We start from the raw sequence: 21,469 nt of genomic DNA on the forward strand, positions 1-21,469 counted from the left end.
GGAAGAAGACTGTGGGCACAGCAGGTTCCCGGGGGGGTTGGTCTGGTGCTGGAGAGAGAGTGAGTGCTTGTGTACACTGGGCAGGCTGTGGCTGCCCAAGACTGGCCATGGTCACTGTCAAAGGACCCGGCACAGCTGCAAAGGGAGGGAACCAAACTCTGAGCTGGGAGCTGCCCCAGCTGAGCAGCCAGTGTGGTGAGGGAGGCCCCCGAGGGAGACAAGGAGCTGCCCACCTCGGGCAGGCAGGCAGGGGTGCTGTTCTTCCACAAGGGGGTGTCAACTGCGGGCTGCTGGGACCAGGTTGGGGCTCAGGGCGCTGGGAGGTCTTGGGAGCCGTTGGGTGGCCTGTGGTGGTGAGAGCGGGAGGGCGGCAGCCGGAGAAGGGAGGCATGGGGAGGGTCTGGGCGCTGGGCGGTGCTGGGCTGCAGCGGCAGCTCTTGGGGGCCTGGCCAGGGGCAGTTGGCAGGGCAGCGGGTCTGTGCTTCTCACCCCTGGCTTTCCACCTGCGCCTGGATCGCCCTATCTGGGCATTGCCACGTCTGCAGCGTATGCACATCCTCACCCGAAAAGGCTGAAGGGAGTGGGGAGTGCTCAGCACAGGGGTGGGGGTGGGGGGTGTATCTGGAGAGACAGCCTGGGCAGAGTTTGCACCTTGAAAGTGTTACATTTTAGAACCTGTTTCTTCTAGGAAAGTTGGCATTTGTAACACGACTTTTCTAAACAACTTAAAAACTGCTGTACATGTGTGGATAGGCCGCCCACAGGGGCCACGGGACCATCCCCTGGGCCCACAGGGCCATCCCAGGGGCTGTTTTCATACTTCTATGTGCTTGAGTCATTTACAGAAAGCGCACGTTGTTGGCACGACCAGCGGCTGAGGAAGAGAGCTCCGTGCCCTGAAGCCTCTTGGCTGGGCTCACTCCCCAAGTTAGGCTGCGCTGACAGTGGAGCTGGGCGGGTGTGGGCCTTGGCCTTGTACCTGCTCACCGAGAGGTGTCCTGGTGTTTCGTGGTGACAGATGCACATCGACTCTCACGAAGCCCTTGGAGTGTTAAATACTTTGTTTGAGATTTTGGCCCCGTCCTCTCTGCGGCCCGTGGACATGCTTTTGCGGAGCATGTTCGTCACTCCGGACACGATGGTGAGTGTCTCCCGTGGCGGCGCCTCATTCTCCCCTGCAGAGCGGTGGTCCCTGGGAGGCACCTGTGGACCCTGCAGGGCTGGACCTAAAAATTCCATTTGGAGGGTTCCGCCGCAGCGCTTACAGCGCCTGTTGGGGCTGTGCTTGGGGCTGTGCTGTTGGGGTGGCCGAGGGGGCTGGCAGTTGGGGCTGTGCTTGGCGCGGCGGTTTTCGCTTATGAAGCTGGCACCGGGGAATGACGTCGTCTTTTTTTTCTTTAGCTGCAACTTCTGTTTCCTCTTAGGCATCTGTGAGCTCTGTTCAGCTGTGGGTGTCAGGAATCCTTGCCATCCTGCGGGTCCTGATCTCCCAGTCAACCGAAGACATTGTTCTCTCTCGCATTCAAGAGCTCGCCCTCTCTCCATATTTGATATCCTGCCCAGTAATAAACAGGCTGAGAGAAGGGGACAGCAGTCCTGCGCCAGAGGAACACAGTGATGGGAGACAAGTGAAGAATTTGCCAGAAGAAACGTTTTCAAGGTGCGCGCGTGCAAGCCCCGTCCTCCTCTGCGCCTCTCAGGGCTGTGTCGTTCCCCGCCTCCCGAGCCTGGTGGTGCTGGTCCTTCTGCTTCGCAGCTGTGGGGTCCTTGTCACACTTCTGTGTCCTGTTCAGAGGCAACACATTGGCTCTGCGTGGGTGGGGGCGGCTGCAGGCTGCTTTTCCTGCAGGGGACGGAGGCCCTGGGAAAACCCACTGAAGTCTGCCTTAGCTGCTTTTCCTGTGTGCTGGTCACGGGACTGGCAGATGAATTCCTGGTCCTATGGGGCGGCCACTCACCTTGGCCACCCTCAGGAGACTGCTGACCCCTTGCCTGCCCTCCTTATGGGGCGGCCTCCTCCAGGGCAGGAGGCAGTGGCTTGCCCCAGTCTGAGGGCGCTTGTTGCTCAGCGGCCCCCGTGCTGGATTCGGAGCTGCCGGGACAGATGTGGACAGTGGCGTGGACACCCTTCCCTAGAGCTGTGCTTGCAGAGAGGAATCTCTACCCTGCATGGCACTCTGTGTTTCTGGGTTCAGCAGGACAGCCCAGGGAGCCCCCTGTTCCACTTAAGCAGGTGGCTGACACTTGAAATCCCAGTGCTGGGTCATCAGCTGGATGATTACGGTTTGCGGTGTTTAAAGAGTCACTAGCTGTCATTTCATCCTGCTGACAGTCCTTTGAAGGTGGCACCGTGACAGCCATCCCCCAGCGAGGAAAGTGAGATGCAGACAGGGAAAGTGACTTTGGCCGAAGAGCTGGCACTGCACCGTGCTCGCTCCTCTGCTTACTCACGCTCGCTCTGCTGCCGCTCCTCCCATGGCGCTCTGCCGGGGTCTCCTCGTCACCCTACCTTTCTCCTTGTCTTTGAAGGTTTCTATTGCAACTGGTCGGCATTCTTTTAGAGGACATTGTCACGAAGCAATTAAAAGTGGACATGAGCGAGCAGCAGCACACCTTCTATTGCCAGGAGCTGGGCACGCTGCTGATGTGTCTCATCCACATCTTCAAGTCGGGTAGGTGGCTGGGGGGCGGGGCTGGCAGCTGCAGGCAGAGCTATCCATACTGTGCGCTCGGGCCCACGCCGCTCTGTACTGGGTGCCTGGTGGGGCAGAAGACCTAGGGCTTCCTCCTGGTGTGCCGACGTGGGAGGCCAGGTGCTTCTGTTGCCTGCCCGTGACTGTGAACCATAAAGGGTTGTGAACCCAAGAAAGTTGAGAGATGCCAACATTCCACAGTCATAGCTCTGAAGTTGTAGGTCCTTGGTAGGCAGGCAGCGTTTTCTGAAAGGAGTGAGTGTCTTCGAGAGCGCCTGCCTTTCGGACAGGGCGGGTGAGGGGCTGGAAGACTTAGGTGTAGCGTGCATACCTCTCTTCCTTGCTTCAGCAAGAGCAAGAGCAACAGACGTCCAGGAAGTTGGCCCAGATACGAGGCTGACCAGAGTGTGGCCGGCTTCTCCGCAATTGGCTGGAGGGAACCCTTGACTTACAGGGGTGCCCCCTGCCTGGCTCACAAGTCATGGCCAAGGACCCCCAGCTGAGAGGCAGACGGGCACATTAGAGGCCACACTGTTAGGCAGCTGCGCCTGCCTTTGGGCACCGGGGCTTTGCTGCTGACGTCTTTGGGCATATATCACTTGGTCAGCGATCATAAGTGAGGCACGTGTGTGCTTGGGACTGAATGTGTGTCTGTGTGGGTGTGTGAGCGTGACTGGGTGTGTGGCTGCGCAGTGTTTCTGCTTCTTGGTTTGTTTAGACTGCATTTCTTTTAAAGACACTAGGGGGCAGAATTACTGTGCTGGTTTTCAGATAGAATTGAGGTAAGTCATCTTGTCCTGATATAAATGAGGTGCGTTTGGCATATAAAGTTGGTGACTTTTTTTTTTTTTAAAGATTTAGTTTATTTATTTATGCATACAAGAGCTGGGGTGCAGGCCAGAGGCGTGGGGGGAGGAGGTAAGAGTATTCACCAGAGACAGAGCGGGGAGCAGAACAGATGGATCTACTGAAATTTGGGGGACAGAAAGCCTTTGGCAAATTCTTGTCCCATCTCCCAGTGCCTTTCTCTGTGTCCATGGGGCGGAGAGGCCTACTGAGCCCTTCCTGTGCTTCCAGAGGAGGGGATGGGATGGAGTCATTTCATCCGCGGGCGGGGGGATGCCGTGGAGATGTGGGCCATCAGATGCGTCTGCTGCTGCAGGCCAGCGCTAAGTGTGGTGGCGAGCAGCCCGTGGTGGACACAGGACCACCTGCCCTCGGCTGTCCGTGCTCTGCAGGAGCAAGCCTGGCTGGCATGGGTGCTGGGCACTTGTCCTGTTCCAGCTGACCCTTGTAGTGTGTGCCCCTGGGCTTGTAAGGCAAGAGTAAGGAGCAGTGAGGGCCCTGTTTCTTGCTGCCCAGCTGTGGGGGGGCATGTCTCCTGAGCCACCAGAAGGGGGGTGGGGGCAGAGTTGTTAGCTTCCTTGGCTGTTCCAATAACTATGTGGAATGTCTTTTTTGCTTAGAAAAGTTGACATTTCCGAAGTGCCAAACACTTTGAGTATGCAAGCGTAGGAGAGGCCGGGCATGCGTCTTCATGTAAAATGTTCCCGAACTGCAAGATGCTGGACCTTGATGATCAGCAGAGACATTTTTGCTAATCTGTTTTACTTTGGTTTGTTTCTAGGAATGTTCCGGAGAATCACAGCCGCCGCCACGAGACTGTTCACGGCTGAGGCCGCTGACAGCAGCTTCTATGGGCTAGAGAGCCTGAACGCGCGGGTGTGCTCCATGGCCCCCACACACCCTGCCTTGGTGCTGCTCTGGTGCCAGATCCTGCTGCTCGTCAGCCACACCGACTACCGCTGGTGGTCAGAGGTGCAGCAGACCCCCAAGTATGTCCAGGGCTCCCCGGCCAGGGCCCCCTACATGTGCGTGCTCAGACCTGTAGCTCATGCTTCGGCCCCTGCGGAGTCTGTCCCTCGGCGACCTCCCTCCCCGGCTCTGCGAGGCGTCACTGCTGTGTCCCCTTCTGGGCCCCGGCTCAGCCACGGCCACTGCCATGTGACTTACCTGAGAAGGTCCCTGCCGCGGGCCGCCTCCTCACCCGTGTCCCTCCTGCTAGGTCTCGTCCTTAAATGGTTCCAGAGCCAGACATGTCTCAATGTCTTGATTTCATTATAAGTTAAATGTGGTTCTGGTTATTCTTAGATGATGAAGTACTTGTTTAGTGACATTTCCAAGTGGCTGGGAAAAAATACCTCACAGTCACCACGCTCGAGGCTCATACAGGGTGCGATTGCAGGCGGCCTCTCTGTAGCATGTGTGCAGGCTTGGGCCTCACTTCTCAGGTGCTCTCTGCAGAGCTGTCTGCATGTGTGTGGTGCTCAGCACCCTAACTTGCCTCCCAGGCGCATCCTGGGTGTAGCTCCTGGCAGACTGGTGTGAAGCCGGTGCCCCCCACCAGTGAGAACAGATCGTACCGTGCAGGGCCGGGAGCGCCATGGCAGTAGGCATTATTGGACGTGTGCTGCGCTCGCGCTGGTGGGTTCCTGCCCTAGAGTGCTCGCCGTCAGGGTGGGGTGCTCAGACCAGAAGTGCTTGATGAGCTTGCGGTGGGGGTGCAGCATAGGGCAGCACCTTCCATCTTATGTTTCTGAAAGGTGCATCAGCTGGGAAATCGCTGAAGTCAGGGTCAGTGCTGAGCAAGCAGCCATGAGCCTGGAGCTTGGTCTCTCTGCAAGGCTCCGTGGGTGCCAGCGCTGGGCCCTGAAGCTCTGGCTCCATGGTGTACTGCGAGCAGCAGGCCCTGAGCCCGGCGGAGTGGGCCTCAGGACAAGGGCTGCCCAGCCTCAGGCCAGTGACCAGGCATTTTAGGAGTTGGGGTCCTGGGCTCTTGTGTCTTTCCAAACTCCTGGAATACCCCCAGGGACACCGGAGTCGAGTTGGACAGGCAGGATGGTGGGTGGGACTCGAGTTAGCTTCAGTGCCAGCAAGTATTTGGGAGGGCGATGGGGAGCTAAAGGCGCCACCACCCCAGTGAGTCTCACTCAGCTCCTCCTCCTCTTCTCCCATCTCCTGTCTCTTCCTCCCCCATCTCTGTCCACTGCTGCCTCCTCCTCTCCTGACAGACCGAGGTGGTGAGGGCAGGAGGCACCTGGGGTGGCTCAAGAAAAGTGGGAGGGCTAGTGCAGTCTGAGGAAGCTGCCGCTCACTGAACGCAGGCCCCTCTGCAGAGACCCCACCAGACGCCCCCCAGGTCTGAGCCACTGGGTAGAGCTGCTTGGATAAAAAGAAACAAAGGAGCCATGAGAGCAGACGCAGGTGGTTGGTCTCCACTGTGTGGGGTCTGAGCTCCAGGCGGCCTGTGGGGCTTGTGATTCTGAGCAGGTCTTTGGAGCTGCCTGCTGAGGCCTTTAGGGGCACAGGGTCTCGGCCCACTCAAACGGTGCAAGCTAGGAAAGCGTGCAGAGGGTGCGAGTGGCGTGTGTGTGTGTGAGAGCAGAGTGCGTGACACAGCCGGTAGTTGGATCTCGGTGAAGAGCGTATCACTGTCGTCGTATTATTCTGTCAGTTTTTCTATTGGTTTGAAAGGTTTCAATGTGCAATAAGAGGAAAAGGTGGAGGGAAGAGCTGTTGCAGACCACCCGAGGAAGCGGTCTGGCTGCGGCAGGTGTCCCCGGCCAGCTGTTGGAGGCAAACTGCAGTTTTCCATAAATTCGAGTGGTTCACTCTCAGTTTTTCTTGACCCCGACTCATTTTCCTTCTCTGTGACGTTTGTTTCGCCCCCTCTGTTGTCCTGGAAGGACACTGTGGACTGTGCAGCCTCTCTCTACTTAAATTTCATAAGCTTGTGTTGTCTGCTGGTAACGTAAAGGTGGTGTGGGAGGAAAATGGTGTGTGTGGGGAGGACTTAGGTGCCAGGGCACCCCTGTGCAGGCGGGTCAGGACGCCTAGAGCAGTGCACGTCCAGGCTGGCCCCTGCCCTGGCACAGGCTCCTCCAGCTGCCTGTCATGGCGGCTGAGGGCTCTTTCCAAAGGACAATTTAAAGGAGCTCTGGGAGGGTGAACTACAGGACACAGTCCCTCTTTGATTTGTGGGTGCAGCAGGCACAGGCCTCCTCGGTGACGCTGTTGCAGGACACCAGCTGGTTGCAGGCTGGGCCTAGGCCACGCTCTGGGCACCACCACCAGGAAGCGCTTTTCTCTTAGCTGGGGACTGTGCCTTCCAGGCTGTGACTGGCCTAGGGCTTTCTCAGCTCTTGGTGGCCGGAGGGTCTGCTGCTGCCACAGCGCTGGGCATGGGTGGAGGTCGCGGCCTTCTCCCCAGGCCTGTGTGGGCGCACGTCCTGCGTCTGGATGTCCATTTGCCATCGTTACCTGCTAGCATCTGTCCTCTGGCTTGGGGGCTTGTCCAGCTGCACATCGGGACTGAATCTGAATTGAGGTGGCCCTTCGTGGGGCCTACTGCCAACCCTCAGGTGCAAGCGCACCTCTTGTCTTTCAGAGGCTCTTTCCCCAAGATGTGCTATTGCAAAACCAAACTGCAGCTCGAACGAATGCGCCCTGGGAGCGCAGGCGCTCCCAGAGCGTTAGTGTTGTCATTGAAAATGGCCGTGGTATAGGAGAATGCACCCTTTGATGCCAGCACACTCAAGTGACCGCCAGCACCCTCCACATACAGATACCCGTCACTTCCCAATTCCCTGTGGTCCCTTTACAGGCCCCCGCCCACCGCACGGTGCCTGTCGGCGTCCTTCAGCACCGCCTCTTTGGAGTTCAGCTGGTTGCTGTGGCCAGTGTGGGGCCCAGCGACCTCTGAGCAGTGGCCAGACACTCACCTATTGAAAACAGACAAATGGCAGTTTAAAAACTTGCTATATCTGTAGCATTTTTTTATCAGTTCCTCTTGTAGACCCTGCGGTGTCGCGTGAGGAGTTGAGATGACGGGGCATTTCCACCATCCCCACACCTGTTCACGGGGGCACAGCCCCCCAGCCAGGAGGGCGTGCTGTGGGACAGAACTGATGCCAGCGGGGTGGTTTGCCAGGAGCGGCGGTTGTGTAGGGTGCTGTGTGGCTTGGTCGCGGCTCCGAGGCTAATGCCCGCTTCGTAGGAAGGGCAGCATGAGTGGGGACAGCGAGTGGCCTGAGCAGTGTCCAGCGCAGGTGGGTCCTCTGAAGTGGGATCCCTACGCAGCCTGTGGCCTGAGGACCAGCCGTTCTTTGGTCACCGGATGGTAAACTTGTCGGCCAGCGGGAAGGTGTTCTTTGTGGCAGTAGACAGCGTCCGCGGCTGGTGTGCCTGGCACTGTGCCGCCACTGCCCTGCTGGCGGTCACCGGGGAGAGCTCTGAGGTGGGGAGCCACTGGGTGTTCACCTCATTGTGGATTTGGCCTTTGGTTCAGTGTGGTAATTTTCTGCCTGGAAAATCTGTTTTCTTTGGTTTTCCATATGTACTTTATCGTAGCTCAGGGATAGATGACTAAGTGTAATGCACACACATCTTTCTGATGCAGCAGAATCTAAGATAATGGGCTGCTTAGAACCGGAACTAAACATAACCTGTGTGTTTTGAAATAAGGTCTCTGCCATCCCAGAAACTTTGTGTGTCTGCTGCCCCTTCTAGAAGACGCAGTCTGTCCAGCACGAAGTCCCTGAGTCCCCAGCTGTCTGGAGAGCAGGAGGACGCTGCCTTGGTCTCCAAACTCGGGATGTGCAACAGAGAGATTGTGCGGAGAGGGGCGCTCATTCTCTTCTGCGATTATGTGGTGAGTTTGCCAACCCAGGAGCTTGAGCTCCTGCAGACTCTGTTGCCCAGCCCTGGCCTTCCTGCCACTCTGTCAGAAGGAAAACCAAAGGCAGGGCACTGTCCTGACCTGACAAGGGATCGGAAGCCAGCGCTGGCCGCCGGGTGTCAGTCTGCCCGTGGGAGGCTTGTGGCTGCCATGTGTCGCAGGTCGGCGGTGGCAGCCATACCTTCGTCACACTGGCTTTGGGACAGAGGTCCAAAGCCAGCCAAGTGCGGCCTGGAGCAGGCTCTGATTTTAAGAATTTAATCTGTGGAGAAGGGTTAGCTGCATGTGGCTGCATTTGAGATGGGTTCCTGGCTGAGTGCCATTCTTTTTAAAAAATAACTTGTGGCGTTTTTGACCATGAAGTTAGCATCACATACTAACTGTCAAAACCACAAAGCCAGACAAGCAAGGGGAGAGAGGAAAACCTCCTGCGGTGGTGTTGCCTGCTGTCCTTGGGTCAGCCCTTCTCCGGCACAGGCAGGTGCCCCCTGCACCCTGCTTCGCGGCGTGTGCCATGGAGCACCTGGCCTGTGGCTGTGGCTTGCGCTCTTTATTTTTCCAGTTTTATTATGACATAGTGGACACAACAGTGTTAGCATAAAGCCTTCTACACCATAATGGTTTGTTAAACTTTCTGAATCAAAAAGAAGTGAACTTCTTTAAATTAGATGTTATCGCAGATTTTTTTGTTGTGATAGTGATTTATTAACACTCAGTTTTTGCTTTATAGCCTTGATGTTGAAATAGTACTTCTATCTTGTTCCACTTTTGAGGAGTAATTTAATTCTATATGCTGATTTTCACAAAATTAGAAGAAAAGGTAATTTTATAAGTTAATACTGTGAAATAATCTTACACAAAAAATATTAATCATGAACCAGAGGTCACGGAATTGAGCACACGTCACGGTTTCCGCGCAGGAGTAGGGTTAGATGGAGGGCTGCTCACTCTTAAACGGCATTTCCCACTCGCTCACTGATCTGAAAATTTTCATACTTCTGTCCATTTAATATGTGGCATCCGTTCATATTTTGGATTCAGGAATTCTATCAAAACCGACAGTGACGGGGAACGCTTTTTTCTCCACTGCCGGAGGCAGGCCGGGGTGGGAGGAGCGTGCTGGAGAACGCCTGTGGGGAGGCCAGGTTGTCGCCGGGAGAGCCAGCGCGCAGGCCCGAGCGTCACGACCCTGGGCCCTGTGCTCTAGTCTTTGGCCCATAGCTGATGTCCTCTGAGCTGTGTCGCATTTCCTTGTGAGGACTGATTTCTGGAGTCCCCGGCCACAGTACCTGGGCGAGGTGTCGGCCCCATGAAGCGAGTGTCCCAGCTGCTCAGTTATGGGGTTCAGGGGCTCGATACGGCAGGGGCGTGCTTGGGAGCTTGTTTTCCTCCCAACCGCGGCCTTCCTGTGGCACCAATGTCTGGTCTCTCCGTCTGCGGGAGGGTGAGTCCGCGCCTCCTCCTCCTCCTCCTCCTCAGTGTCAGAACCTGCACGACTCTGAGCACTTGACGTGGCTCATCGTGAATCACATTCAGGACCTGATCAGCCTGTCCCACGAGCCGCCCGTGCAGGACTTCATCAGCGCAGTGCATCGCAATTCTGCTGCCAGCGGCCTTTTCATCCAGGCAATTCAATCTCGTTGTGAAAACCTCTCGGCTGTAAGTCTCCCTCTGCCGCTTTTTGCCGGTCCCCTCGGCCTTAAGAATGGAGAATTAGCATCTTTGAACTGCTGGCCTCCGGTTGGCACAATGCCCTACTCTTGTCCTTCCTTCCTCACTCATCAGCCCACCACCCTGAAGAAGACACTGCAGTGCCTGGAAGGGATCCACCTCAGCCAGTCGGGGGCCGTGCTGACGTTGTATGTGGACAAGCTCTTGTGCACCCCCTTCCGTGTGTTGGCCCGCATGGTGGACACCCTGGCTTGTCGCCGGGTAGAAATGCTTTTGGCCGCAAATTTACAGGTACTGAAAATACACTGGTGCTGCTTCTCACTGAAAACTTAGCAGGGCAGGCCGAGCAGGGCCATCCTCACTGGCTCGCCTATGTGCTGGCCAGGCGGCCCCGCCGTCCTCGCGCCTGCCCTGCGTCGCTGAGCGTGGGATTGGCCGGGCCATCCCTACAGCCCCTAACACGCTCTCTTCCGCTCCAGAGCAGCGCGGCGCAGTTGCCAGTGGAGGAGCTGAGCAGGGTCCAGGAGCACCTGCAGAGCAGCGGGCTCGCCCAGAGGTGACACGGGGGCCGCGGCTCCTGGGTGGGGATGACCGCCTGTCTCTAGGGGTGAATTCGGGACAGGGGCCTGGCTGCTGGGTAGTGGTTTTACTGCAGGGAGGCGCGAGTCGAAAGCCTTCTTAAATGAAAATGTCAGCTCTTGCCGTATAAAACGCTGGAGCACGCTGGCAGTGCCACCTGCGGCCTCGGGCGGTGGGGCGCCGGGTGTGGGGGTGCCGCACGCCTGCCAGTTCAGTGAGGCTCTGTTCTCATCCTGTGATCGCACGGAACGGGAATTACTAGCTTTATCTTAGCAAGATCTTGGCGCCTACAGTCCAGTTGCTGAATACTGGTGGGCCAGTCTGAGATGAGCGCCCCAGTTCTCGGCACGCGAGCTTTCTCTGCCTCCTGTCGCCACTGTCTTCTAGCCAGTTAGCACCTCACTCTGGTTCAGAGCCTCTCAGAGGCCTTCGTCGGAAACCCTGACACCTTATGTGAGTGTCGTTCCAGGACCACAAAGTAAACAGGGTGTCGCCGTCTCTCCTTCGTGGGGGACGGGAGCCGGCCTGTGGTGCTGTGACTCCGCTCCCAGAGCCGCCGGCGCGTGGTGGGCAAGCGCATGTGCTTTGGGCTGCGGGCTCGGCGCGCCGGCTGAGGAGCCCTGTCATTTGCATTGTAAAGTAGTCACTCGCGCAGCAGATGGTGGGAGGTCAAACTATTATTTTTTGACCCTCGGCTTAGTATTCAGCCCAGATGGGGAAGATTATAACTATCTTGTGCCAGACGAGGTGATTCTTCCATGAAATGAACATAAATTAGCATAAATTGTCTTGTTGGGAGATTAAATAGGACATTTCATGCACTCGGCTCTTAGAGGAGATGATCTGTCCTGTGTGCATGAAGATGCTTTTGTGAGCTGTTGCACCATGACTGCCTGTGGTCGTGTTCGAGCGTAGATGAAACCTCTGAGAGATGTTTATGGAGTGCAGACTCTGGTCATTAAAAGTAAAGCAGTGTCTAAAGCTGCCTCTGACTGGCTTCGAGGCGGGTGAGGAGGAACTCTGAAGAGGAAGTCCGGGTGCATGGCGCCCTCCTGCTCTGCCCTCAGCTCTGACCCCACCGCGCTTGCCTTGCAGACACCAGCGGCTCTACTCCCTGCTGGACAGGCTTCGTCTGGCTGCTGCGCCAGGGTCACGCGGCCCCTCTCCTCCACTCACGTCCCACCCGCTGGACGGGGATGGGCCCCTGGCACTGGAGACAGTGACTCCGGACAAAGTAAGTGTCCACAGGTGTTGTGTGGGGCCCACTGTGCACTGAGCCCCTCTTTCCTTCCACAGCAGACCCAGAGTGCGTGGCTGGGTGGCTCAGGCGGCAGGGTGACCTGGTTTTTGGCCTGGGCAGGGCTACCTCCCTGATCAGAGGCCTGAGGTTGTTAGCAGCTTTAGGCAGGGTGTGGCGTGAGAAGGGACATGCTGGCTTGGGGCACTGGTGGCTGGCCGGGAAGGTCAGGACAGGTGCTGGGCAAGTCAGGAGATGGCCTGGGCCTGTGGGCTTCCGCTGCCGTCACCTTCGAGGGCACATCGCCCGGCCATCTCCCTCTCCTGTGTCTGCCGACCTTCTGCTAAAGGCCCCCCCAAGGGTCCTGGTGTTGCTTTCTATTGAGTCACACCACTCACCTCCCAGCCCAAGAGACCCTGCAGGCCTTAGTACACTAATTTTCTGGAGTGAGTTCCACTTAAATATGAGTTGGGGACTCAAAAGCCAGCGCCCCAGGTGTAGACTACAGCCTCTTCTCAGGCTCCCTGCGTTAGGCGCCTGCGCTGCACTGTTCCCGGGCGGAGACCAGCCCCTGACACTGGCGGGGGGCAGGCAGTGTCACGCCAAGTACAGGGAGAGGAGAGGGCTGGGCCGGAGGGTGGCCCGTGACCCTTGGTGCTTCCAGCTGAGTTCGAAAGACAGGCGGACGTTGGCCCCATGAAGGGAGGACAGGGTATCCCTCTGGCCTGTGCCAGCCGGTGCCAAGCCCGGTGGGAAGGGGCATGTGGTGAGGTGAGTGGCCTCCCCAAAGTCCTCATGACAGCTGCGTTCCAAGTCAAGGGGCGCCTCTTGCTTGGGTCTGGCACTTTGGGCCTCAGGGACAGGGCTGAGGAACAGTCACGTCCAGTAGGGAGCCTGCCCTCCATGGTCACCTCTCCTCCTTCCCAGGACTGGTACTTACGTCTGGTCAGATCCCAGTGCTGGACCAGGTCGGACTCCGCGTTGCTGGAAGGTGCGGAGCTGCTGAGCCGCCTCCCCTCCGGGGACATGAGTGCGTTCATGCTGGACTCGGTAGGCGGCGCTGGGACCCTCCTTGATCCGTGGCTGACGCCGCAGCGCGGGGTCACTGTCATGCAGCCTTGCTCCGGGGTCCGCTCCCCTTTCTGCTTTAGTGGTGGGGGCTCCAGAACAGAGGGGACAGGTTCTTTTCAGCCACGTTAGAATCCAAGAGGAGGCAAGCTCTGTTCATTCAATTTTTCATGCATTTAAGAAAATGTCTCCTTGCGTGGCCATCAGGGAAGTGGCCTCTTGCCGTGGTGAGGAGGGAAGGCATTGGGGAGGGCCGCGCGGCTGTCTCGGTGGCATTCTGGAAAGTGATCTTTAACGAGCCCCCTCTCTGGAGGCGGTGAGCCCTCTTCCCTGTGAGGCTGGCGAGGTGCCCTGCCCCGGCCTCCCCTGCAGGCCTGGAGCAGTGAGCCGCTAGCGCCAAGGGTGTGCTCTCGACCCCCCACACCCCCACGAGGAGGCCGCCCACTTCCTGGTGGAAATGAAGACACAGACGTGCTTGGGGTCCCGCCTCCCTATGAGGCCACGTTCAGGGCCAGGGAGCAAAGCGAGCGGTTGAGAGCGCCTCCCGGAGTGGGCGAAGACAGCCCTGCAGAGCCTGCTCCGCAGACTGAGTCTTCATCGCTCTGAAAACAGGCGCTCCTTTGGGAACAACAGAGGCCTGAGTCACTTTGCCGAACCATTTTAAAACCCGTTCAGGGGGAGCTGATTTGCTTAATGACCCATTGATTGTATTTTCCAAATTGACTTTAATTGGACTTTTAAGGCTTTAAAGGCTCTGACTATAACAGAAAGTTCCAATTTTAGTCTCTGCCAGCGAAACAGCCATTTCCATTAGCTAAATGAAGTTAACTGTTAACTACCTGAGATGCTGACCCCAAAAAAATCCTCCAGAGGTTTTTCAAATGTTGGCAAAGCAAACTAACTGAAACATCCTGCAGAATGTACTCTTCCATCCAGCACTTCGGCATTTTGTCACAGTTTTATTTTAGCTGCTTCTGAACATAACTTAGCTTTTTCAAATTTCAGCAATGTTTGGTGATTCGCTGATTTCTTGCATGGCCTGTCAGCTCAATTTTATGTTTTCATCAATTAAAATTTCCTTGTTACATTTTCAAACAAATCTGAAGATGTAAAAAAAAAAATCACAATACTCAATTCAAATTACAGAACCCCCAAAAGACCAGGAATATCTTCTTCACCAAGCATACGTCAAGTGGCATTGCTCAATTATTTGTAACCGAAGTGGGATTTATTCTAAAATACATTTTTGTGGGCTACTAATCTGTGTTTTCTTAGAAAGGTTTGCATTATCCTTCCTGCTTTTGTGATCTTCTCCCCGACTGAAAACTGACGATTGTTGTTGGGCCTTTAATGCCCTGACTCAGGAGTTCAACCTCAGCCTGTTAACCCCGTGCCTGGGCCTGGGCCTGCGTGAAATTTCTGGCGGCCAGAAGAGCCCCCTTTTTGAGGCGGCGCGCCTGGTGACCCTGGAGCGCGTGAGCGGCACGGTGCAGCAGCTCCCCGCCGCCCATCAGGTTTTCCAGCCCGGCCTGCCTGCCGAGCCCACTGCCTACTGGAGCAAGCTGAGCCATCTGTTTGGTAATTAAAACAAAAGCTGCTGTTACTCTTTTAAAATCCGGCAGAGCCAGCACAGTGCTTTGCGCTGAGCGAAGTGCAGCGAACGCTGTTGCTCTGATCAGTGGAAAGTGTTTCCCGGTAGCTGGGCTCTCAGGTCTAATGTCTGTGGGGTGTGTGTGCCTCTCTGCCACGGTTGCGGTAGTCTGGGTCCCAGGCCCTGGAGAAAGCTGGGGCTGGACCTCAGGAGCGGCAGTTTGGGGTACGTGCCGATGTGCTTCTGAGGAGCCTGCTTTCAGCTTCTGGGAGAAGTTCCGAGAGTTGACTTCAGTTGCCCGGCCCCTGCTAGCCTTGCGCCCACCACCACTCTCTTTCAGGAGATGCTGTGCTGTATCGGTCCCTGACCACACTGGCCCGGGCCCTGGCCCAGTACCTGCTGGCCTTGTCCAAAGTGCCCGGCTATTTGCACCTTCCTCCTGACAAGGAAAAGGACACTGTCCAGTTTGTGGTCATGACCCTGGAGGTAAGAGGCAGCTCGGAACCCAGTGTTTCTGTGTGCAAGGAAGGAGGTTCCCCCTGAGAAGCGAGAGCCATGTCGGGGGGCACATCGTGATGTGGGCATCTGTTCCCTTCATGCGGAGATGCCTTTGATTTTAGGACAGAGCACCTAAAATTTTTGTCCAGAAAAAAAGAAGCAACACAATTACAATTACAATTTGGGATACTTAAGACACCTGGGAAATTCATTATATTTCAAATTGAGCATAAACCTGAAAGCTGATTGTGGCATTGTGGCGCACTGGCTTTCTATATAAATCTTCTGGAAAATAGTGTCTGGTCTGCATCCTGAACGCCAAAAAGCTGAACTGGTACCCTGGCCAGCTCCGGGATGCAGTGAGCCCTGGCCCACTGCAGCAGAGAGAGGGAGAAGCTGCCAGGAGCCACTTGTGAGCAGAGGCTGGGCCGAGGCAGATTGCTCTCGGGCCTGGCCGTTGGGGTCCAGGGTGGTGGAAGCAGCTGCAGAGCGTGTGGTTATGGCTCCCTTGGGTGCCTGCCATGCACGGGACACACGTGGTACTGCTTCATCCCTGCCCAGTGGGCTGTTGTCCCCACCTAACAGCTGAGGAGGAAGGGGTTTAGGGCTTTGCTGCTTTCCCAGGCTCGCCCAACTAGGACGTAGTCCCTCTGGCCATCGGGAACCACAGAATCAGCCTCTGAGCGCAGCGAAAGCCACCAGGCCTGTGCTTCGGGAGCCCCGGGAGGGCCTGGGGTTGGGTTGCCAGGAAGGGTTCTAGCGGAGCCCAAGGAGCTGAGATCGGGAGCAGCGAGAGCGGAGGGGAGCAGGCGTCTGGGAGTGGGTGGTGAGTCATTACTGTGAGAGCAGGGCCGCAGCGACCAGGCGTGGGGCTGCCCCAGAAGCACCTGAGACCTGGCTTTCCCCACAGGCGCTGGCGTGGCGTCTGGTCCACGAGCAAATCCCGCTGAGTCTGGACCTGCAGGCAGGCCTGGACTGCTGCTGCCTGGCCCTGCAGCTGCCCGGCCTCTGGAGCACACTGTCCTCCCCGGCACTGGTGACCCAGGCCTGCTCCCTCATCCACTGCGTCCGCTTCCTCCTGGAAGCCAGTGAGTCCATGCCCACTGCCCTGCCCTGCCCAGCCGTGAGCACACACCTAGGTCACGGGCTTTGTTGCTGTTTGATTTTGTGCCCTCTGTTTGCTGGGTGCTGAGTGAGGAATCCGGGGAGAAAAGGTGGATAAAATATGGGCTTTGCCTTCACCTCCAGTACCTTGGAGTCTACATTTGCATTCGTTGGAATTTGCTTTTGTAGCCATTTTGTTTAGATTTTGGTGCTCCGCTCTCGTAGCAGTGCTTAGGGTTTTATATTCCTTTGAGCTCTGCTCCTACTTGGCTGTTTCATGCTTTTAGTCCTTAATGACCTTAAGATTACTAAGGTTACGATCAAAAGATTACTTGTTTTCTATTATAGCCGAGACGACTGTTTCTATACCTCGTTGTAAGACTCATGCATTGTAATGCTGACGTGACGTTCTTTTCACGGATGGTGTCCTCAACGAGGGTCATGAGCCAATTTTTTTTTCAAGTTGGACATTTTAGGTTACATGTTAGAGGGTGTTTTGAAGTTTTGTATTTTTAAATTAAACATAGAGGGGTGTTTTGAAGTCTCATTGTTTAAATTGTTTTCATCTGTGCATTTGTGGCCAGCTTAAGAACGAGGACCCGGGGAGCGGTCTCTGAGCAGACTGCTGGGGCGCCGCGCCTTGAGCCGGGAGGGGGCGTCGCTGTCCAGGGCCTGCGGGCAGGCGCCACACAAGCTGGGAGGACTGGCCCTCGGGGAGTCGGCGCCCTGGCCCTGTGTGCTCAGGACCAACCCAGAGCCTCGGTCCCTATCGGGCCCTGTCTCGTTTCTCCTGCTGTCTGAAGGTGGTTCTGGGACATCTAGGTCTCATTTGGCAGTCTGTCACTTTGACAGATGTGAAGATCTGAGTTAAAAGGGAGGGTAAAAGCATTTGCGATTTCTTTTCTTTGCTCCACATGCCTTTAGTTGTAGTGCAGCCCGGGGACCAGTTGCTCAGTCCGGAAAGAAGGACAGATACCCCAAAGGCCTCCAGGGACAGCCGAGCAGATTCAAACACTCAGAGTAAGTGTCAGCTTCTCTGCCTTCTCTCTCTGGGGGCAGAGAGTCGCTCACAAGAGAGAGAGGTTGGAAGCACGCACGCTGGGCAGCGGGCTGTGCCCTGGCTGCCTCCCACGACCTGCCCCAAGGTCAGGGCGAGTCCGCCTCCCTCGCCTGCGTACTGCGCTCTGCCCGCCCAGTCTCAGAGCAGTGGGTCTCAGCCCCGGTGCCCTCTCCTGCCTGGCCACCGGCGTGCCCCACAGAGCTCCCTGCTGTTCCTCCCCTGAGAGCTGGGGGGCCGCGGGGGAGGTGGAGAGGGCCCCTCTCCATCTCCTGCCGTGAGTGTCCGCAGATGCTCTGGAGCTGCTGGGACTCAGCGTTGGGGGTCACCCCACGTGATGATAGGCACCCTCAGTGTCTGCTTGTGCCATCTATTTTGGGTGGATTTCTAAATGAAAATTCCTACTCTTTGTACAAAAAAACCCAGCCCACCTCCCACCCAGGCCTCTCCTGGACTGAGACACGCACCCTAATTTTTATGTCCTTCTCCCGCTTCAGCTCTCGTGCATTAATGGCGGGGGGCAGTGAGGCAGGGTGGGGGGAGGTCCGTGGGCTGTGACTTTGTACCAGGGCCTCGGGGCCCCCCGGCCACGCCTGCTGATGCCAGCCCACGGCCCGAACCATGGACAGAAGCCAGCACCCCGCCCCCACAGTCCTCGGGAACTCTCTCACCCGAAACACGAGTGCTGTCCGTGTGCCTGGCTTGAGAAGCATGCCTTTTCCGTAACAAGCACACAGCTGCTTTGGGGCTTGGGGCTAGCTTTTCTGCAGTTCGGTTAAGGGTGGAGTTTTCCTGTCCTTAGTATCAAGCCAGCATAGCAATTTTTTCTTGTTAACCTGCCCAGGGCTTGATAGTTGCATGACCGCCCAGAGTGTCCCAGCTCCGCTGAGTGTTTCTCTTGATGGTGCGTGTGGTGTGAGTGTGTGGTTTCCCAAGCCCTGAGTGTGTGGTTTCCCGACTGTTGTTGGTCCCTGAGGTCGTGCAATCCCCACTTCCCCATGCAGCCACTTTCTAGTGGGGGCGGCAGGCGCACCCCTCCACCCTGTGCTTCCGCAGGGAGAACAGTCCCGAGAGGGCTGGGGTAGGTGAAGGAGGCTAAAGTCACCCCCTCAAAGGCCTGGAACCAGCCCCACCTGGCAAGGAGCCTTGTTGCCAGTTGTGTCGTCCCGTCCCATGCCACCCCCCGCCCCCCCCCCCCCCCGGAGAGTGAGCTGGAGGCCTGTGCGGCACGTGCTGGCAGGCTGGTGCCACTGTGCTTGTTCGCCCTGGCGCTCCCCTTAGCAGGGTGATTCGTCCTGGGCAGGGAAGAAGCTTGCTTTTTTTTAATATCGTTTCACTACCACTTCGAGATTGTCCAGTAAATATTATTAAACACAGTTCCATCTCTCTCCACTTGGGACATGATGCCTTGAATCCAGTGGGGGCGCCTCCTTGTACTGGGGACATGCAGGCCGGCTAGGCTTGCTGATCATTGTTATACTGGCCGCCCTGCGAGCACTTCCCTGGGCCTTCTCCATGCCAGACTCTGGGGACTTAGCAGCCGTCCAACCCTGCAGGCCTGTGCCTTTTCTCACCTTTGCCAGAACCACGTTTGGGGGACTCAGCCAGCTCAGAAGCCCTGATCTTGGGGAAAGAGTGAACTGTGGGGTGGCAACGTGGTTCTTTGTGTGCAACTTAGAGCCAAGCACAGGCCCTGGGAGAACCAGAGAAAGTCCAGGCATGGGCTGTGGTTGGGAGGGCGGGACAGGCATCCTGTGGGGGGTTTGGGGCTCCCGGGTAACACTGCATCATGCAGGTGGCTGGGGCTGGCACCAGAGCCAGGAGACTAGGTCCAGGAGGATGGCTGCCTTCCTGGCAGGTGGATGTGGAGGCTCCACGTTTCAGACTGGAGCCACCAACTCCAGGGGTGTCCTCTGTACCTGGCGGGCAGGGGGAACAGGCCCAGAGGTGCTGGGTTTGGGTACGATTGGACCGAGCAATCCTCCCTTACCCACGTGCTTGTTTAGCCCCCAAGTACCTGGCTGCAGCCTGTGGGATGGTGGCGGAGATGGTGGAGGCCCTGCCCTCAGTGTTGGCTCTGGGCCATCAGAGGAACAGCAGCATGCCCGCCTTCCTCACGCCTGTGCTCAGGAACATCGTGGTCAGCCTGGCCCGCCTGCCCTTCGTCAATAGCTACACACGCATCCCCCCACTGGTGAGTCTGACCGCGCTTCTGCAGAGGATCTGGAAAGCCAGGTGCCTGGCGGGCCCTGGCAGCATCTGCACAGGAGGACCTGGCACCTGCTTGGCTTCTGGACGTGATGCCCGGCTACGGCTGGGAATGTCTAAAACGGACAAGGCGTTGTATCGCGTCAGATGCCCCATCCACTGCAGATCTTACTGTGGGATGGCTCCAGTAGGAACTGGCGTCACAGTCGACCGCACCCTTCTAGCAGGCGTGGTTGTGCAGTTGCACAGGGTGTCTGCAGAGGCCTCTGCCGTGTCTTTGGGCCTGGGCTCCAGGAGAGCCCCTGTGGCCTCCAGCAGGCCATGTCCGTCAGCACTGGGAGCTCACAAAGCAGGTTTGCTGAGAGTGTGGGGTGGGGTGGGGACGGAGGGTGGACTGACCTGTCCCCTCCCCAGGGCCCAAAATCAGAAACCGGATGGTGTGCCACGCCGCAGGGCTGGCTGCCTGGAAGAGACTCCCAGGACAGGAAGTGCTGCTGGTCCCTGCCCCGCAGAGGCCGGTGCTCTTGGGCCTCGCCGAGCTGCCATGCTGACCTGAGGACACTTTCTTCTCATCCTCTCAGGTGTGGAGGCTTGGATGGTCACCCAAGCCAGGAGGGGACTTTGGCACTGTGTTCCCCGAGATCCCTGTGGAGTTCCTGCAGGAGAAGGAAGTCTTCAAGGAGTTCATTTGCCGCATCAATACTCTAGGTACTGGACCCTGTGCAACTCCTCAGGCCCTCGCAGCCAGATGGGGCTCCTCGTGGTGCTCACGGGCGCTAATTGCATGTCATGGAGGGTGTGGGCACGGTGCAGCTGTGCATGAGTGTGTTCTGCAGTGTCCATGAAGCCATTACTGTGGGGCTCGACGTGGATTCAGGCCCAGGTGCACACAGTGTCCAGTCTCGGCCCCAGGTGGGGCTGGTTGAGTGTCGGCCAAGGTCAGGGCAGGTGCCCCTGCAGTGGGCCCTGTGAAGCCGGTCCAGCCTTTGCTGCGTGCAATGCACACACATGGTGGAGTGGACCTGTGTCTAACCCTCGCTGCCACCCCTCTCCTCCGACCAGAGCAGGCATTTGGGGCAAGGGGTGACTCCACAGGAGAACCCACGGGTCCTTTCAGCCTCTGGACCTCAGTGTTGGGCCCTGTCTCATGGATGCTGCACACGCAGCCCCAAGTGTCAGCACCAGGTCCCTGACGCGGCAGGCCTGTCTCTCCCCAGGACTCCCCTCTGTCCCTGCAGAGGCCCCCCTGCGGGGGCCCTGTCTCTTCCCACTCGTGACCGGAGGCCTGAGGAGGTGGCAGGATTGTTCTTGCAAATCCCCGTGGCTTTGCCTCCCAGGGCGTTCCGGCATGGCTTGCATGTGAGAGCAGCATGGCGCCGCTCTGCCCCTCTCCCGCCCAGCCAAGTGCAGGTGCTGAGGGCCCAAGGGAGGCTCAGGCAGCTGATGCCTCACTAGCCCACGCATCTGGGAAGGGTCACGCTGCGTCTGCCCGCGGCGCCTGCTCCTCCCTGCCGTGCCCCCGCCTCTGACTGCGGGCTCCTTGTTTGAATTGTCGGTCGAACCTGGGTGCTTAGACAGTGTTCATTGTCTCGTGTTTGCCTTTGCTGTGCCCCCTTGTCTGTGCTCGTTCTCCTTCCCCGTGGAAATGGCCACACGTGTCCGCCTGGATCTCGCTTACAGACCCTCTGTGTCGGGTGCCTTGCCCAGCCTGGGCCCCTTGGTCTCTCTGCCTCTGTCCCGTTCACCAAGGCGATCCTGGTGCTTTGGTTTTCCTGTCCTTGAACCCCCTCCTGTCACCTGGAGTCGTAGTGCAAGGGGCACAACTCGCACTCCCCACGCCCACGGTCATGAGTGGACACGGCACAGCCTGGACTTGGCTGTCAGGGGAGCGGCTCATCCCCAGTGCTTCCTGCTTACAGCTCTGTTTTTCATAGGTTTGCTTCTAGAGGGGGTCAGGGGAAGCATTGCTTTCCCTGTGTCTGGACCTGCTCTGTTGGGGAGTGTTCACACACCACACCCACTCAGG

General features: G+C 57.4%; 1 protein-coding gene across 3 annotated transcripts in view; it reads left to right on the plus strand.

Annotated features, from left to right (window-relative positions):
• The window catches only part of HTT (huntingtin), a 99,486-nt gene that overhangs the window by 64,937 nt on the left and 13,080 nt on the right, over positions 1 to 21,469 (plus strand). For all 3 annotated transcript variants that reach the window (XM_054688226.1, XM_054688228.1, XM_054688227.1), the window contains 16 exons: positions 1,019 to 1,141; positions 1,425 to 1,660; positions 2,530 to 2,672; positions 4,321 to 4,528; positions 8,262 to 8,403; positions 9,910 to 10,089; positions 10,216 to 10,392; positions 10,581 to 10,657; positions 11,776 to 11,914; positions 12,845 to 12,967; positions 14,350 to 14,563; positions 14,917 to 15,062; positions 15,985 to 16,162; positions 17,103 to 17,198; positions 19,242 to 19,429; positions 20,025 to 20,151. In XM_054688226.1, the coding sequence (XP_054544201.1) occupies positions 1,019 to 1,141; positions 1,425 to 1,660; positions 2,530 to 2,672; positions 4,321 to 4,528; positions 8,262 to 8,403; positions 9,910 to 10,089; positions 10,216 to 10,392; positions 10,581 to 10,657; positions 11,776 to 11,914; positions 12,845 to 12,967; positions 14,350 to 14,563; positions 14,917 to 15,062; positions 15,985 to 16,162; positions 17,103 to 17,198; positions 19,242 to 19,429; positions 20,025 to 20,151 (2,497 nt within the window). The remainder of the gene's footprint in view (positions 1 to 1,018; positions 1,142 to 1,424; positions 1,661 to 2,529; positions 2,673 to 4,320; positions 4,529 to 8,261; positions 8,404 to 9,909; positions 10,090 to 10,215; positions 10,393 to 10,580; positions 10,658 to 11,775; positions 11,915 to 12,844; positions 12,968 to 14,349; positions 14,564 to 14,916; positions 15,063 to 15,984; positions 16,163 to 17,102; positions 17,199 to 19,241; positions 19,430 to 20,024; positions 20,152 to 21,469) is intronic.

This window comes from Talpa occidentalis, unplaced genomic scaffold (assembly GCF_014898055.3).
Source record: "Talpa occidentalis isolate TD23 unplaced genomic scaffold, MPIMG_talOcc4v2.1 talOcc4.6, whole genome shotgun sequence".
Classification (NCBI taxonomy): domain Eukaryota; kingdom Metazoa; phylum Chordata; class Mammalia; order Eulipotyphla; family Talpidae; genus Talpa; species Talpa occidentalis.